The sequence below is a fragment of the Falco naumanni genome, chromosome 10, assembly GCF_017639655.2.
Source record: "Falco naumanni isolate bFalNau1 chromosome 10, bFalNau1.pat, whole genome shotgun sequence".
Lineage (NCBI taxonomy): Eukaryota > Metazoa > Chordata > Aves > Falconiformes > Falconidae > Falco > Falco naumanni.
In genome coordinates this window covers 18,655,390-18,674,025 of record NC_054063.1, presented here as the reverse complement: position 1 = coordinate 18,674,025, position 18,636 = coordinate 18,655,390, and the positions used below count along the sequence as shown (strand labels likewise).

The following is an 18,636-nucleotide window of genomic DNA, read 5'->3' as shown; positions in this document are numbered from 1 at the left end:
GTGCAAAGGGACAGGGCTCAGCTCTGACATGAGTGCTCTGGTCATCCTTTCCCACAAGCTGGAGGCGTGCTGGGAACATTCAAGCACCCCTGTTTACAGTGCAGGTGGGACAACACAGGTCTCCAGCAGAGACCTGCCACCATGCACCCCCCATCAGCAACCTTCTGGGATCGGCTGTGATCGCGTGTGCACCATAGCTGATGGGCTTGGGGAAAGGCAGGCACCCAAAAAACCCAGCACAAGGACAGGGCTGGGGATGTGCCAAGCATCCGAGTGCTGCATCCAAAGCATGCAGACATCTCCAGGTCTCTTCTCCCAGAAAAGCTGCCTGAGATGCTTGTGCTGCCCCAGCAGCGGCAAATCTCACTGGATCCCCTTGGGCAGGGCAGGCAGGCAGAGACAGGCAACACCAAAGGGCAATCTGAGAGGCTTGTTTGTCTCCAGACGGGGTGTTACCCACCCTTCCCTGTGCAATGGGGTCCCGCTCTTCCCACATGCCTGCCCGTGAGCCCGTCTCCCGGAAGGAAGGAAGCAGTGACCTACAGAGGCCGTCCCTGCGGGCCAGGGGAAGGCAGCCTGTGGAGGGGAAGTCCGGCCGGCCGGTGGCAGGCTGCTTCTTGCCTCCATCTGCCCTCTGAGCTCAGCCTGGGCTGTGGCCCGGCTTTGGGCCCCAGGGTTGCGAGCATGGCTGTAGAGCGAAGGGCAGGGGTATGCTAAAAGGTCCCTCTCCTGACAAGCTAGCTGCTACCAGAAGGCAGAGACCCCCAGGAGCGAGCTGCCTTCCTCAAGGTTGCAAGAGCCAATGCTACAGCATGGACAGCACGCTGGCAGGGACCCAAAGGGCACACTCACCTAGCAGCGAGGGGCTGGCCTGCCCACCAAACAGGCAGGGCTGATGCCAAGCATCAAACCCTACACCTCCTCCGAACATGACCGAGGGGCTGGAGAACATTGAGCAGCTGGGGCTGACCCAGTTACCGGTGGGAGATCTCCACCGCTGCCAGCAAACGGGTTTGCCCGCAGTGCTGCGGAGGCAGTGGCGCCCCACGGCCTGCCTCTGCGCCGCTCCCTTCCTGCCCACCACCTCAGGCTCCTGAGGCTGTTACGGAAGCAGTGCCACCACCACAGGCAGCGACTCAGCCAAGGACAGGTCATCAGCTCAGCCACACGTGATGCCCACCCAGCTCCCCTCCTCGCAGCTCCTACCTTATCCCTCTTGGGCCACTGGACGATGGGGATGCCTGTAAGTGCCAGTTTGGGGTCGCTGTTTGCGTATTCTTCTAGCAGCAGCTAATGAAGAGAGAAGGGGGGGGGGGAAGCAGACAGACAAAAAGCACAGGTGTGAACAGAGTGAAACAAGGCTCCTGCCAGCGAGGCAGGCTCCGACCAGATGCCAAGGCCAGCATGCTTCAAACACGGCTGGGAAGGAGCCCTCCTCTACCCACACCCGTGAGCAATGATCCCTCCCCAAATTAGACAGACAAGCTCTGTCGAGTCCATCTGCACGAGCGCTTTCATCAACTGCATCTCAGCCCCGAGGCCCCGCGCTGTGCGGCGGTAGGGGGAGAGTGCCAAGCTTTTGCAGTCCAGGGGGATTTATGGGCAAGGATGCAGGAGGGCTGCCCCTCTCTCTGCTCCCCAGGCACAGGGCAGCCAGAGGGCACGGCGGCAGGAGGACGTGATGCTCCAGCACCCCTTCCACAGCCTGGCACAAGCTGCTGGTAGCCAGGAGCTGCTCCCCCGCACCGCCTCGGGCTTCGGCTTTGACTTTGACATGAAAGATCCCGCAGCACCGACTGGATGGGCATGCCGCCCTACGGCAAGACAGCCACCCGCGCTCTCGGTCGATAGGGGCTCCCTGCACTCACCCTACCCCCCCTCAGCCCCCCCCCGCATCTCAGCCCTCTCCCCACAGCCGTTCCCCCACCGAATTGCAAAGGTGCTTTATTTACTTGGCGTTGCCATGGCTACGCCCGCAGGAGCCTCCTGCCGGCATCCCCACGCTCTCTCCCGGTGCTTCCCGCTGCCAGGCAGGGCCAGGGCAGCCGGCCGGTGCTCCCTGCGGCTCCCGCTCCCGGGGTGCCCGCTCCAGCCCCGCTCCCCGCCCCCCCCCCCCCCTCCTGGGGCGGCTGTGGGAGGCAGGAAGCCGCGGCCGCCCCCCCCCCCCCCCCCCCAGCTCAGCGTGCTGCCTACAGCCCTTCCGCCTCCCCGGCAGCCCTCCCATGAGCACAGGCTGAGAGGAAGGGTCAGGGGCTGGGGGCTCACAAACACACAGATATAGCTATAGGTACATCTATCTATACGCCTGGGCAGACAACCGCAACCTCCCCCTGCCCGGCACACCGCGGGGGGCTGACGGTGGCTCAGGCACGTTTCCAGCCGGGGGCCCCCCAAGGGGCTGGTGAAAAAAGGGACGGGGACGGGGACCGGGACCGGGTCCTGTGGCTGCATCTGGCTTGAAGCCGAGGTGGGCGCCAGCCCCCTCTCCCCCCCCTGCCCCTCCCCGCCCCGGCTGCGGGGGCCGACACGCCGCACGCTTCCCGCGGCCAGCGGGACCCGGCACCGGCAGCGCGCCCCGAGGGCCGGCAGACCGAGCCCCAGCACCGGCCAGGGTCCCCTCCAGGGAAGCGGGGTCCCCCCCGCGGACCCCCCCACCCCGGCTGGGGCGGGAGCATCCCCGCGCGCCCTCCCCCGAGCACCGCCAGCTGCCTGACCTTGCGCCTCCAGAGCCGCCGCGACTCCGGGGTGAAGTTTGCCGAGCCCTCTTTGTTCCGGTGCCCGCACGGCGAGGGCTGGGGGGCCCCCCTCCCCTCGGAGCCCTCCAGGGGCTGGCTCAGTCCGAGCGGCCCCGAGACGGACCCCCGGTGTTGGGGGCCATGGCTGGGGGAGCAGCCGCGCTCCCCGCCCCGGGCACCCCCCGCTCCTCCCCGGCTCCAGCAGCCGCACTGGCAGCGGCGCGCTCCTGCCGAGCCCTTGGGCAGCAGCGGCAGCAGCTTCCTGAGCCTGAAACAATGCTGCTGCGTCACCCACATGCGGTTCCCAGCAATGCTTTGCAGCGGGAAGATGGCAGAAGAGAAAAAGCGAGCGAACGAGCAGAGGGCAGAGCCGTTCTGCTGCAGAGCCGGGAGGGGCCCGGGCGAGCGCCCGGCGCATTGGCGCAGGGGTCCGGGCGGCGCTGCCCACCGCCCCCCCGCCGCCGCCGCCGCAACCGGAGCTGCCGGGGCCAGGCTCCCCGGGGGCCGGGGGGCGCAGGCGCGCCCCGCTCGCAGCCAGCCTCCCCGCCGCCTGGCTTTTGTCTGCTCCCAGGCGCTTGGGGGGGGGGGGGGGGGGGGGAATTCCCGCTGGAAGCCGAACCCACCTGGATCTCGGAGCCGCCGCTGGTGCCACTGGGGAGGAAGGGCTTTTAAATGCACGCAAGGGGAAGGAGCCCCTCGGAAGGTGGGGGCGGCAGGGGCTGCACCAGCGTTTTCCCCCCCCAGATGGACAAACCTTCCCTGACAAACATCCTGCCAGCCAAGTTTGGGAGCTGCCGGAGTGCCAAAGCCACCGCTGACCTGACCACAAAAGGGGGACAAACCTATACCCATGGGCAAAGCAAGGTTCCCCCCAAGCAGCCCCAGATCCCTGAGACCCCCCTACCCCCACTGACAGACCACCGCAATTAAAATGGAGGAAACTCCTGAACTAACTCAAGCTCCCCAAAGTGGCACTGGATATCAGCGACTGCTTTCACTCCCCGTGCACCTAAAGCATCTACAGGCAGCCACCGCGTCTTTGCCACGTGCAGGATGCCAGTGGCACACTGACCACATGCTTGGGTCCAGACTGTCACCACCTGAGCCACCGGTGACACCCTCGGCACCCTTGGGCTCCCGGTGGATCTTGCTGGGGACACCCAGCCCTGCAGCTTGGTTTGGCCCAGCACAGAGGACATGCAGAGCGGCTCCTCTGTCACATTGCCAAGGTCAAGCACATCAGATGGCACCCTGAGGTGACACCTGGTCAGGCAGGGTGGCAGAGGACCCTTTGGCCCTGCATGCTCCAGGCTGCAGTGTTCCCATTTGGACAGTGACCGTGGCAGTGTCGGGCATCTCATCAGTGCTGCGCTGCTGGCGCAGGCACTGGGAGGGAGCCTGGCACTCAGCTCGGTGCTTCACGCTGCGCTTTAGTCTCATCCGACCCACAGGCAGGAGTGTGGCACCAGGGCTGTCATCCCACCAAAGGGGGACAGCTTCCTGGCATAGCTGACAGGCCACCCTGAACGTCCTCATCCATCCCTGGTGGAAGTAGCCTCCATTCCTCACCAAGTCCTCGCTGCGTTCCACTGCCCTGCAGCAAATGGGGGACCGCGCACACTCAGGGAGCGCCCTGAGACCACTCGCTCCTCCCCGGGATGCTCATCAGTGCTTTTACCAAATCCCCTGGACTTTAGCAAGCTGTATGTTTGCTGCTTCTCAGATGCGAGCAGCTGGGGAAACAAACCACCTTGGGAAAGCAGATTCCAGATGGCACATTTACTGGGGCAGAGAAAGGCGAGCACGAGGCACAGGGAACATTTCAGGCAGATGTGACCCGCAGGAGGGGCAGATCAGGCAGACGAGGAGAATAACAGGCATTTGCAGAGGAGTGAGATGATGTCTCCAGGCCTGGGGAGAAGGCAGCGCAACAGAGCCAGGCACGTGGGCAATGCCAGATCAGAGGCTTTGAGATGAGGTCCTGGAGATGGGATCAGCACTTCTGGGAGAGGCTCTTCTTGTTTCTACAATGCTTGGTGCTCCAACACCTTCATGCAGGGCCCAAATAGAACCAGTTTGTGCCAGTTGGTGAGACCATAGGGCTTGGTGGCACTGCAGCAAGCAAATGGTTCCAATGTCAGCCAACTTGTGGGGAACTGAGCCCACAGCAGGTTCAACAGAGCCTCATGAGTCATCCTGCCCCTCTGAAGTCAAAATGCTGGAAGCCAGCACACCAAGAGGTGGGTCAGAAGTGATGGACAGAAACAGTCAGAAGAAAATGGCAGCTCTCAGAAGTTCCCTCTTTGCCAGTGACCTTTCCAATGACCCCAGTCCAGACCATGCAGAGGCATCCACCAAATTCATGGAGATATTTCGACAAGCCATCAGTGCCACAAGGCAACGTGTCACAACCTCATTTTGCTAAGACAGATCTTCTCCTGAAGCAGTGCTAGAAGCCTTTCAGATTTCTGTGGGTCCTCCCATTTAAGCCACTGGAGAGCAGCTCTCAGTCACCGGTTCAGAAGGCAGCGATGTGGTGTCACCAGGAGCTTGCCAAGGGAGATAGGCAAAGCTAGAAAGCTTTAAGGAGAAGCGGAGGTGGCAACATGCTCTTTCTATTCCAAATGTCTGATGCAGCCTTGTCTAGGACGTGTTTAGAAGCTCAGTGGACAGACAGTCCCTCCTGCCCTGCAGCTGGAAGCACACCTTTGTCACATCCAAAGTGTCCTGTCCCACCACGGGAGGGCTCCAGACCCAACTTGTGACAGGATATAGAAGCATATGTGACATGACCCAACATACAGGCACCCTGAAGTCACAAATCCAACAAGCAGCTGTGGGAAAAGGCAGCATTTTCCTGGCCTGTGCCTGCTCCCACGTGCCTGGGGACACTGGTTAGCAGAGGTGGCAGAAGGAGCAGTAGGTAGGACATTTGGTTTGACACAGATTCAGATGCCAGGTCACTACCTGCACGCCTGGGCTTTATGACGAGAAAATGCCATGTTCTGACCCCGGGTAGCAGGCAGACCAAATAAACATGCAACACGCAGGCCACCGCCACAACAGCCTTCTACGAAGACGCAGCGCCCGCCCAGCTGGGCACACTAGGTGTGGTGATGGCAGCAAAGGCGGCGAGTGCTGAACACACCTCGATTCTCTGTGCTTCCCTAGAGCGGGTCTCTCCCAACAGTCTGCTGGCCAGATTCCAGGTCCTTAATGACCTCACCTCAGGGTAGTACCTGCTGCAGGTCACTGCCCCAGAGTCAGGCTATGGGATGCTGTGGAGGGCGTATGCTTTCCATTTAGCTTCAGCCACTGCAAATGGCTTAGGCTTTAGTTCTCCACTAGCGCATAAGGAGAAATAGCAGATGAACAGAAGGGATCCAGTTTGGGGTGCAGCACAAGGGATCCCCCATGGATCACACCTCCCGAGAGCTCTGAGGGAAGGCACGAACACCAGAAGATGACCAGAAAAGGGAAGGGCTCCACTTATGCACAGCCCTGGTAGGACTGTCTTCTGGGAGACTCGGCTACAGTTGTGTAAGAACACAAAAGCTATTAGAGGAGGGAGTTACACCAAAGCTTACAAAGGAAACATGACTGAAACAGGATCTGTATCCCACATCATGAGTTACAGATGCATGGGTGGCCACTTCACGCCTTTAGCTTGGTAACAATTTGTCCTGCCTTAAAAAAAAAAAAAAAAAAAAAAAAAAAAAAAAAAGCTGTTCCCCATACAAGCTGTTGATACTGAAAAGTCAGACTTTTGCTCATCGGGCTTTTCAGTGACCAGAGACCAGTTAAAAGGTTTAGCTAGCAGTGTCTTGCCCCTTTTCAGGTTTTATAAGCCAACCTACATTTGCCAGTCTCCTCACCTCTGAGGAAAATGTAAGCTTTGAAAGTAGACGTTTGCTGTAGTTTGACAAACTCATCCTGTTCTCTTCAGCCACTGCAGTCTGATGACTAAGGATCTTCAAGCCTCGAGGATGCCCTGTAGCACAGGCTTTACTTGGGAGGCTGCTGCTCCTGAAGGACTGAGTCCTGCAGCTCAGGACACTTCTGAGCCTCCGAGGAGAGCCAGCTTTAAGGAGCAAGGCCTTCAGGGAAACTGTTTGCTCTGACTCGACTGCAGGGACCTTCACCTGCAGCTCATCTGCGAGGTCCAACTGGACACAGGGGCTGGTGAGTCACACCAAAACCATAGGCACACATTCCTTAGCTCCAGAAAGACCTTTGAACAAGTCTCAAAACTCAACTGAACACCCACAACCTTGAATGCTCTGCCTTCAAAACACCCAACACCAGCCTCCCTTTCTCAGTCTCAGGGCAAAACAGCACGCTCACAGCTCAAAGCTGGAGTTTCTGCAGAGCATCATAAGGTCCATGGTGGGGCTGAGGCCACCCCACTGCCATGGCTCAGAAACACATGCCTTGAACACTTGAAGGTCATGGCACACCACGCACTTGAGAAAGCCACAGGAAACTAGAAGCTCAGCCCCTTAACAGCACCTGCTCCCACTCCTTCAGCCAAGCTCCACCAGAGCTTGGCCTGCGAACGACAGCCCACCCTGGCACCCCAGAGCTGCACCCTCTGCTCCAAACGCAGCAGAGTGCCATGTTTGCAACATGATCCACCAAAAAGCCCCCAACAATCAGGAGACAGCACTTGGAAAAGAAACACGATGGCAAAGACCAGGATATACCCATGGCTGTGTCTGGATGTCAGCTTTGGTGCAGACAAGCAGCCGAACAGATCGCCACCAGCAAGGACGGGAGCAGAAGGTCACTGTGGTTTTAGGGACTAAAATGAACTTCTAGGGAATAGGGAGGTTGACATTCTCGCTTCACTGCTGAAAGGGCCAAAACACCAAAGCTCATGGCGTCAGCTCAACAGGTCTGGCAGATACAGCTCAGGGTGTAAAGGAGGGCAGGGAAAAAAAAAAAACAACACAAAACCACCCAACCCCACACACCCCCACCCCAAAACCAGATTTGTATGATGTAAGGTCACATCCAGTGCAAACAACCCAAAGAAACATGGCCAAATCCACCTGGGGCAAGGAAAGGGCTCTAACTGTCACAGTGTTGGGTAGTCCAAGGAGTCCACAGCCAGAAGTAGAAATGAACTGCATGGCAAACAAGCACTCGTGCAGTGACACCCGTAAGGGACACGGGGCCCAGAGGGTCCCAAGCCACACTGGCTGCGAGCGGTTACTGTTTCTGCCCGCCCCAACCCAAAATCCAAGCCAGGGCTGTCCCTCAGCATCAGCTGGTGTCACAGCCTCACACGGAGGAAGAGGACCCCAAGCCTCCAGACACATCACCCCCAAGCCCCAGGGTGGGTGCAAGGCCAGGCTGAAGCACAGCTTCCCTGTGGGGAAATGCCATTCCACCTCCAATGCTGCAAGAAAGCAGATGTGCCCTGGCAGACCTGAGGAACGACAGCACTTGCAGCTCCCTCACACCTACGTACCTTGACGTCAGCGATGAGAGCGTCCTCATCCTCAATGCCAGTGGGAACGCACTTCTTGTGCAGAGGGAGTGACTCCAGTTTATCCACGAGGCAGCGCAGCCCCTCCAGCTCAAACTGTGTCAGGTGCACCTTCCTGCTCTTGCGCGGGCTGCCACTGTTGGGGTCCCAGGCCTGGCCGTTCTGGGAGCCTCGGCTGGAGTCGGAAGAGTCTATAGATGGGGTCTTCTTCAGACCTGGCAGGCTGCTTTGGCAGCTCTTGCCCAGTTCATCATAGTCCACATTGGCACCATTGGCTATGGGGCTGGTGAGAATGGACCGCCTTGTGACTGGTCGCCTGGGTTCCTTCCCTGCTGCATCCTCCTCTTCCTCCTCCTCCTCCTCCTCTTCCATGTTTACCGAGTCCGAGGAGCTCAACTCCATATCTGCCAAGAGGGAAAAAGAGTGAGAGAAGAGCACAGTGGCCAGACAGTCACTGTCAGGAGGCATTCGGTGCCTAGAGGAACCCCCCCAGGCACCAGGGATGCTGCAGCAATAGGTAGGTACAGGGACCAGGCCAGAGGAAGGGATGGGGCACGTAGCAGCTGGAAAAGAGTAAAACCTTTTGTGGGAAGGTGAGGCACAAGACGTGGGACAACATCCTAGAGAAGGAGACAGCTAAGCCCTACACCGAATTTCATAGACTCCTAGGCTGGTTTGGGTTGGAAGGGATCTTTAAAGATCATCTAGTCCAACCCCCTGCCACAGGCAGGGACACCTTCCACTATATCAGGTTGCTCACAGCCCCGTCCAGCCTGACTTTGCTTTGGAGGGCTTGGGGTCTCCAGTCATCTAGTCCTGTGGATGAACTGGGACCCTGATCCTGCCTTCATGATGGGAGACAGAGCAGGTGGACTCACTAGATGACCATGAAGTCTCTGAGCCCAACTGCACACGATAAAGCACCCTTTCTGACAGTAAAAGGGAAGGGGGCTCTCCTGCTCCCTTCCAGCTCTGCACAGTTCCCACTTCTCAGTGACCACTGCTCAGTGGCAGAGAAGAGACACTGGAGGCCTCCAGGCAGGAGGAGGGGAGAGACAGCCCTTCTCAAACTGAGTGCTGAGGGAGATCTCCAGAGAACCACGGGAGAAGGACAAGAGCTGGGAGCCGTCTCCTTCTGCCAGGAAATCCAAAAGCCCACAGAGGTTGTGGCTCTGAGGAGAGGTGCCCAGGAGTCAGTATTTACGGCCTCTTAGGGGAGTGAGGACAGATTTGCTTCAAGGGCCTTTGGGGGAAGCTACCTAGCTCTCTTCCAGTCTGAAAAAGTGTGTCTGTAAGAAATCATTTCATGAACCACTGCTCAGTCCCCACCTGCCTTGGCTGTAGGGCAGCCAAACATTCCTTTTGCAAGAGACTCCCCGCGCTCCCCTGCATGCAACTTTGACAGCGCTTTAAACTCTGTGCTCAGGAAGACTTCGATCGGCAAGAAAGGATTACTGCCCTGAAGCCCACCGCGGTGGTTACTGCAGCTTCCCTCCACTTTGATAAAGGCTCTGCATGCACCAGCAAGGCTGGGAACTTGTATGCTGGTTTTGCAGCTGCAAGGAACCTGGCCTGTCACAGGGGTAAAGGAGGAAGCAAAAGTCTGGCTAGTTTTGATTTATTGCTCAAAGAAATAAAATTGCACCTCCTTCGGCCCGTCTACAACGCCCTCCAACTGCTCAGTACAGCAAACAGCAAGAAGGGAGGAAATACCCAAAGAAACCACCCTGTGAAACTGAGGAAGCGATGGTCCCAAATTCTTCCCACGCAGCCCTCCTCTGCCCACCATGCTGACGAACCAGACAGCACCCCAGCAGGAGGGTGCGAAACCCCCACTTTGATATGGGTGAGGAAGGAAAAAGGCTGGAAAGGAAGGAAAAAGGACTGGACAGCCAACGCAGGGGGCTTACCCATGCTGAGCGATTCCTTCTGGAAGTCCTTGGTCAGATGTGAGCGGCTGGTGATGCAGTAGACATAGCGCTCCAGCACATACCAACACATCTCGTAATAAAAGGGATAACGAAACTTATTTGGGACCTGCAAAAGAGGCAAGGGGAAGGGGGTCTGCTGAGGCCTCCTCCATCACCAGGCTGCACAGAGATAGCTCTTACAACTGCTGCCTCAAACCAGACCGATCCCCTCCTGAGAGACAGGAAACGCATGTACATGTTTAACAGCATCATTCATGCTTCTGGCAGCCTGATGTAATTCTCCTCGCAGAAGGATATTATCACCAGGCAGAGCAAAAACCAGGCACTGCTCACTTGCAAGCCATTAACATTTCATTTTTCTTTGTTAGGGTTGCGGCTCTTCCCCCACAGACCTCCTTCTCGTTAGTACAAGAAAAAGTAGCAGATGCCACAGAAGGTTTCAGCTGAACACAGTGGTTCAAGACCTCTTCCCAAGCCCCAGCACAGGATCTGACAGCATTTGTATGGGTGGAGGGAAAGAGCTGGTCTCTTAAGAGAGGTGTTATCAGCACAGCTATTTAGCAGAGCACTGTCAGGACTCTGTCACATCACCATCAGCATTTCACATGCAGGCAGAAGATGCCCCTGACCCCACTGCCCGCCTCACACCTTCCTCCTTCCTGAGGCTACACTGCCCAGGATGAAGCAGGCACACACTCCATCATCATCGTACATCTCAGCTGCTCTGGATGATGGTGACAGATGAGTGCTAACCCACAGGTCCTGCCTGCTGCAGCACCCTGAACTGCTCTGGAGAGGCCAACAATCCGTCCAACACAGCCCAGGCATGTCCTGAAGCTTGTCTGCAGCAGCTGAGCACTGCAGGACCCACACCTCCACAAGAAGCAAGCGAAAACACCCACTGGCCAAGAGCATTCTCTGCCTGAGACCTCAGGAAGCCTGTAGTTTTTGTCATCTTAGACCACATCAAGGTCTCAGACCAACATCCAGCAGCAGCAGAAGGCAGCCAGGTATGGGAAGAGGCATGGATGCGCTCCCATGGGCATGTTGCTGCCTTCCTCATCAGGCAGCAAGGCTTCCAGCCCCCTTGGAGCTTGGTGTCAGACCAGAGGCGGTACGGAGGAACAGAAGCCTCAGTGCACACTGCAGGCTGTCCCCCTGCCCACATTGCTGCCTCTCCATTTAGCAGGCCAGGACATCTTGCTTACAGACAGCTGGAGTTTGAGCAATCTGTCACAGGGCGAGACCTAGCTTGCCTGCCTGCACACCTCTGCTCTTAGCTGTGTCCTCCACACCATGCCGGGAGGCCACGTCCTCCCAGCTCTCCCGCAGGTCCTTACCCGTGTGCGGTCTTCAATGCTGTAGATCCGGAGCTGCATAGGGATGTTGAAGCTGTGTAAGAAGTTGCCTCCAAAAACCAGCGTGTCCATGGGAGTGTACACAGCATGGATCCAACCTTGGAGAGAAAGCAGAGCTTGAAGAATCCTTCTGAGCAACTAGGCGAGGTCAAAGTCTCACAACTGACAGTCCCTACTATTTAAATTCCTTTGCAATTTCTTACAAACTGTGCTCTTCAGAGCAGGCCTGTCAAAACCCCACAACCTTCACGCTGCTCAGCTAAGCCCAACCTGACAGCTGCACCCTTAACCTGCATCAGGTTAGCTGCAAACATACAGACTAGCTACTGACCTCTTGTCACACTGGCCAGCCCCAGTAGCCACTGGGGGCTATGACAGGACCATATTGATCCCAGCTCTTTGAAGAGGGCAGACAATGCTACGTAACAGCAACAATGTTCACCTCTCCTGAAGTGTCACTACTGAATTACTCAATATCCAGCTCACTTGACACTTAAATACACCTGTGGATCTGGCCTTGCATCCTCCCATGGTGGCACGTGTGCCAGTATCCACCTCATGCCCATAGCTTTTTGTCATCTTGGCGTCTCTGGAAAGTTGCTTCCTAATTGTGTTAGGCCTAAGAACACCAGCAACAAGGAAAACAGACTTCCAAAGTCTGTTCAACAATTAAACCACCCTCAAAGTAACTCAAATTCCAGCTCTGTTACCTCCAAGGCTAAGCAACCCAGCCACGCCCAACATTTTGGGAATTCCAGCAGGGGGTTCCTTCAGGCAAGGCCACTCAATTCAGAAGTGTCAGTTGTGATAACAGGACTCAAATGAGTAACCTGTGCAACCCCTGATGTTTTCTGTTCCTGATCCTGCCTGAGCTATAACACAGCTTACTCCTGCACTGCTTCTGGGAGATGGAACGGCAGGTTACAGCAGCCTTTGATGTCTCAGTCTTATGGACACAATTTTTATGCAACAATTTTATCAGAAGCCTCCAAAGTGATGCAATAATCTTCCCCCTTACAAGGGAGTGTCCCCTAGTGCAAGCACATTTTATAGACATCCCAGGTCTCCATCCCTAAAAAGCTGTGAGTTAGTCCTTGCAAACAACCCACTTGAACTGCTTTTTCATATGCTGCATCTCTTCTGCCTTTGCTGTTTTCTAGCACAGCACTGTACTAACTGTGCATGCAGCACATTGCTGATGCCCTCCCATTATTCTGCTTGCTAAACCAAGTCAGGCTAAAGATTTACCTTAACACTTGAGAGCGCTCCCACTCCCAATCTCAAAATCTTCTTGCCCAAGCCCTCTGCAAAGCAGTTACATGCAAGTCTCTCTATGTTATTACCGCTTCCCAGCTCCCCACTGGATCGCGTTGTTTTCCAACATCTGCTTCTAGCTATATGCTTTCCAGTTCTCCTATCTCCAGTACACACAGACTGTCTGAACATCTTTGTTATCTCCAAAGCAGTCACTTTGTTCCTTAAACTCACACACTGGCTCCCTTCCTTGCTTCCCCATTTGAACATGAAACCTCCGCAGACATTCCACAGGAGACCTGGGAAGCTGAGGAGCTGTGCTACCTTAGGCCAGCCTCCGACCTCAACGTGCACTGCTCTGCATGTCAACATGACATGGGAAAGCCGCCTTTAATAACTGATCGAATGCGATGTGAGCCAGCCACAGCTTTCCTGTCACTTGGGCTGAATCCACAGTGCCATGACAGGCGTGTTTTGGGAGCTGGCAAGCAAGACTGAGCCACAGCACATCTCCCTCTCCCAGTTACTCATGAGGGAGGAAGCTAACTCCTGCCTGTTCCGGCTTTGCTTGTGTCCCAGGAGTTTCAGTCTCTTGCCACCCTGGCAAAGGCCTGGATGCACCTGCCCACCCTGCAGTACCTGAGGGGATGACAAATGTGTAGCCCTGCTTGAGCTCGATGCGCTGGCACTCTGATACTCTGTCCCCAAGAAAAATGTCTCCCTGCTTCCCTGAGAGAAGCCAGTTTTCATAGAGCTCCAAGTTCTGGGGTGTAGGAGGAATCAGCCAGAAGATCTGCAAATAAAGACAACACATGTACATAAGCCATCCCACAATTAGCAGCTACTGACTATCCCCTACTTCTTCAAACCTGCCCTGCTTCCTTTCCAGACATCTAAATCTCTTCCTCTCCCCACCCAGAGAGGATGCAAGTCTGCAGAAATTCCCAGTGAAGTGACCCATTTGAGTTCCACTTGAGAGGGCAAGCCGCTGAGCAAGGTCCTTCCTGACCTGATGCACTGAGCGCCACAGGCAGACTGAGCTTGGGATGCTTTGTAAGGTGTTACTTACACCACCGCCAGGAGATACAGAGCTCCCCAAAGACACCAGAGTATTAGAGACAAAGGAGGTATTTACCTGCGTAATTCTGCCACATCAGTAAGAGCTACAACTGAACAAGAGATCTGCATCTCTGTGGCTCCATGCAATACAGGTGGCATGTAGATATCCATCCTCAGCTAGGTTGCTCAGACACTGTGAGCTCACCCTTTGGGGGAAGGCACTGGGGCCACAAACCATTGGAATCGCTGTGCAAGTCTGGCAGTTACATCTCCTTTGCAAGGAAAGGTGGGTAAAAAGCCCAGATTCTTCAGGTGGGGCAGAGTCTGCTGCATTCCCTGAACCTAGTCTACATCAGCAGAGGAAGACGGGATGGAATTATTGCCCAGGACTTGTCCTGAAGAAGTGACAAGAGTTTTTTCCCCAGAGATCTGCCTTTGCTGACTGTGAAGGGAGCCCATCCAGCTGTCTTCAGCTGGCAGATCCCTTGCAGCAGTCCCAAGTGAAAGGGCTCCCCGAGGCTGTCCCAGGGTCCCTCAGGAGGTGTCCAGCCACCACACGCAGCCCTTTTTACTCCCTGGCTCTTTGCTGAATTCAGCCTAGATGGCTGATGGTTTTTATCAGCGGCAGCGACGTCACTAATTGCTCACAAGGGTGAAGTTAGGAGCTAGGTGCATTTCACTAGGCAAGAGGTGGGACCTGCCTTTGGTAAATTCTGCACTACAGGATACTTTCCTCCACATTACCTTTTCCTAACACTACTAAGCTGAGCTACTGCCAGATTTCGGTGCCCTGACTGTTTCAATTCAGATGTACTATGATAAGTCTTTCTGCATTGCCACCCTCCCTGAATAGCAGTGCAAAGTCTCCTTGACTACAGTAGAGCTGACAACTGCAGCTAGCAAAAGGTTGCACACAAGCTCTTCCGTGCTGTTATAGCGGTAACGCTAAAGCATAGACAGAGTCCTGTGACAACAGGCACATCCACCCAACAGCCATCAGATGGGAGGTCTTCCTAGCAAGGGCTTCATTCTGTCATGCTCTGAACGTGACTGTGCTCTCCAGAGCAGCAGAAGCGCTAGCTAGAGTGCCCGACTTAATTGTTCGAGTACTAGCTAGCTCTTCCAGCGACACAGCACCCAAATTATTACAAACCTGTTTTCTGAAAGTTTAGAGAACAAAGCAAACATCCCCACCTGTACAAACATCTCCACCGGCTGCAATTCACCCTCCCTAAGGGCAAGACTGGCACCTTCCCAGATACCCTTCCAGACAGATTTCTTCCAAGCCGGACCCCAGTGCAACACACGGCTGGGGTGACAGATGCTCGGCACAGGGAAATCCCTGCACAGCTGTAACTGGAAGCCACCCATCGGAGAAGCAGCGCTGCACTCTGATGAAGTTTGCAACCAAACTCCAACTTGACGGAGCATGAGGTTCAGTTTTGGTATCTTGGGCTGAGCTCAGCTACAGGCAGTGACCCCAGACACGCCGCTCAAATCTGATGCTGTTTCAGAGCTACTTCTCACCAGAAATCATTCAAGGGTTTTGCAGTAAAGACCTGTCATTAACCTTCAGTTCAAATGCTTCTGCTTTTGAAGTGACTTGACTTTTTAAGGTGACCCCTCAACACATCTGTTGGCTATTTAAAACCCTTGGACAGCTTAGCTTTGGGAGAGGCTCCTATTAATCTTTAATTACCTTCCTTCCATTTGCTGCTGCTCCCAGCATGCTACTTGCACCACACCAAGAGGTGATCAGCCATGTAGCCAAATGATCTCTCAAAAGCCCAAGGCACTAGATGAACTGGGCTCTTCTACTCTGTATCATTTATAGCCTTTTATAAGGTTGTCTCAGCATCACATCTACAGCATAGGTTTTGAGCTTGTGTCTGGTGGACCTCCGAGGGCCTGAACTACTTCAAAGAACCACAGAGACACAAGTTTAGGCTGGCAAGACTTCAATTTGCTGTCTTAGGCCAGCATCTTTAAGGACAAGCAAATAAACTAAAAGCCACTCTCCTAAAGCACCTGTGACTCTCCCAACAGGGACTGCCCTCCTACCTTTCCCCCTCGGTGGATGTGGTACCACACAGAAGTGCCACCGAAGTCCACGTGGAAATCTGTGTAGCAGCCCTTGACGCTCATCAGACAGTATCTGGCAGAAAACAAGGTGACAATAAGATCAAAGTGAGCAGTGATCCACGTTTTAGAGCAGATACAATACATCCAAAGGGAATGGGCTGCCCAAACCCAGACCAAGGGCTCAGAGCAGTACCAGAAAACTACTGCAGTGCTAAGTGCTTTAGCTGCAGGGAGGTGGTGGTTTGCAGGAGAGCTCACTTTGCATTTATATCACATCCCCACAAAAAGGTCTAGTCCAGGGAAGAGGAGAGCTTTCATCCTCACACACCCGGCAGCTCTAGCAACCCCCACATCAGCGGTCTGGCCTGCAGGGCAGGATGGGCAATGCCTGGCAGCTCAGCTGACTCCAGATGTCTCGAGGTGGTGAGCACAGAGTGCAGCAAGCTCCTAGAAGCCATGTGACTACCCTTCCATGCAGTGCTCGGCAGGGGCTTAGATAGCCAGCTGCAGCGCCCTTACCAGTGTCACCCACTGAAATAACCAGGGAAACTGCTCCTCCTGCTTCCCCTTGGTAAAAACTGCTTCCCCATGAGGCAGTTTTCTTGCAAGAGATGCTTTGCTGCCTGCCACCACTGGAACAGCTCAGGAAGTCACTTACTTCTGCACCTTTGGATACTGCATCTCCAGGATAGCGTTCGTAGACTCTGTCTGACTCTCCTTCAGGTGTCTGGGCCACATGTTATCAACCCAGTCAATCAAATCCACCTAGAGCAAAAAGGTGGGAGACATGAGCAGAGGAAGGGGCACAGTAACCCCTTTTGCTACCCCCAGGCTGTACTGGAAGCTCAAACACCCACTGCCTGCCTGGTAAGCCCACAGCTCACCACCGGCTGGGCACCTGAGGGACACAGGGTGGCACTGGGGCCACGAAAGCCACTGCAGTGCTGCACAGAGACTGCCAGCCCGCCCAGCTCAGAGCACACCCACAACAAATAGTGGGACCACAGAAGGGAAGCAAAGCCCTGGTGCTAGCTGAATGGCTGGGATACCCCCTTTTTGGCCCTCACACACCCAACAACCTTCCCAATGCTACTGGTGCAACCTCACACGTAAAGCACTTGGGACCAGCTGTTCTGACACCAGACGCTGTACAGGGAGCCTCTGAATTCACTACAGCAAGATCCCAAGCACAGTACCGGGATGCTGGTCATCTGTTTAGGGGCTAAGCAGGAACTGCTATGTACTGGGCTTACAAAAAAACCCCATACTGGGCAGCATCTGCTCGGGTGGGATTCAACTGGCCAAGTTTCAGGACAGCCAGAGCAGGCAGAGATGTCCAGGCTCCCTCTGCAGTAAACACAGAGAAGTGAATGGCCCTACAGGGCTGCCCCTTCCCCTCCACCGACTGCAGAGGGAGTTCAGGATGCCCAGCCCACCCTCCACAGTTCAGTAAGGGCAACGTTTCCCCTGGCCAAACAGCCTCCTGTCCCCTTTCCAGCATCTCTCCAGTCTTGGCCTTCTCTGCCCTCAGAGATTTCAGCACTTCACACCAGACACCCTCCCAGCCACGCTGCACAACCCTCTGGAGCTGTGTCTCAGCTGAACGCAGGGTTGCTCTCCTAACGGGACCACGGTTTCCAAACACCAAGGGAACCACAAAGCTCAGCCAGCATCCCGACTTTAGCTACTCTCTCACAAGGCAGCAAGCGGTGCCGAGCTCTGCTATCTGATTTAGGCCCTGCTGGAGTTTTACACCTGGCCATGTGTTATGGCAAGCCGCTCCTGCCCTGCCCCTCTCTTTGGCCACAGCAGAGCTGATCGCTGCTGCAGGATGCAGGAGAGGGCCCTGCACCAAGTGCCATTGCAGCACAGAGCACAGCAGGGAGGGAAGGCAGGTCCAAGACCGAATGACAGCCAAAAGGTCGGGGCAGGCAGTGGAACCAGGTAACTGGGAGGGGCTGGAAGCCAGTGTCCCCATCCTGTCCCCAACACTCACTGCGGCTGAGCACTAATCTGACTTCTATTCAAACTCACGTGCTTGTTTAAACTCTGTGCCTGTTCTTCACCACCAGCTAGCAGGAGCAGGTTACTTCACTAAATACTCCTCAGCCAATCACTTCTATTTCTCTAATTGCTGACAGCTAGTGAACAAGCCAGATCTCTGCAGAATGACACCCCAGGGACTTGACCATGGTCACTATAGCCAAGGGATTCACGGGTCAGGCAGCCCCAGCCTGGACCTGAGATCAGCTACAGCAGATGACATCTCAGCCAGACACAGGATCAGCTCCCATGCATGTTATGAGCAGCCCCTCTCCTCTCGCAGTCAAGTGCCACACTGCACCTTGTCTAGGAGGACCACAAGTACAAGGGAAAGGACATCCCTGTGGAAGGAAGAGCCTTGCTCACCGTAGCAGGTCTCTGCACCAGGTTCTCCAGTTTGGTGTGGCTGAACTCCAGGCTGATGACGTTGTAAAGCTTCTCCCGCTCAGCCTCCGGTGTTTCATAGTAGCGTGCCCATTGTGCCATGGACATCTCAATATCCCTCTGTGTGTTCACATCCATGACATCCACCATCCGCCGGCTCCCTGCCAGAACAGACAGATGTCACTGGAACCACCCCTGTGCACAATGGACCACCCAGAAGACACACTCCAGGAGACATGAGATCTTTCCTCAAAGGACCCACCCACACAAGTGTGACATCTTGGCTTCTCCCATAACTT

General features: G+C 55.5%; 1 protein-coding gene across 4 annotated transcripts in view; it reads right to left on the bottom strand.

The window, feature by feature from the left end:
* Nucleotides 1-18,636, bottom strand: part of KDM2A (lysine demethylase 2A) — a 51,749-nt gene that overhangs the window by 7,812 nt on the left and 25,301 nt on the right. For 2 of the 4 annotated variants that reach the window (XM_040607980.1, XM_040607979.1), the window contains 8 exons: nt 18,320-18,498; nt 16,569-16,675; nt 15,890-15,983; nt 13,409-13,562; nt 11,498-11,613; nt 10,137-10,263; nt 8,209-8,630; nt 1,207-1,290 (listed from right to left, as the gene is read on the bottom strand). In XM_040607980.1, coding sequence (XP_040463914.1) covers nt 1,207-1,290; nt 8,209-8,630; nt 10,137-10,263; nt 11,498-11,613; nt 13,409-13,562; nt 15,890-15,983; nt 16,569-16,675; nt 18,320-18,498 — 1,283 coding nt within the window. Of the gene's footprint in view, nt 1-1,206; nt 1,291-2,714; nt 3,294-8,208; nt 8,631-10,136; nt 10,264-11,497; nt 11,614-13,408; nt 13,563-15,889; nt 15,984-16,568; nt 16,676-18,319; nt 18,499-18,636 lie in introns of those variants that run through there. The other 2 variants (XM_040607981.1, XM_040607982.1) reach the window with 2 other exon arrangements.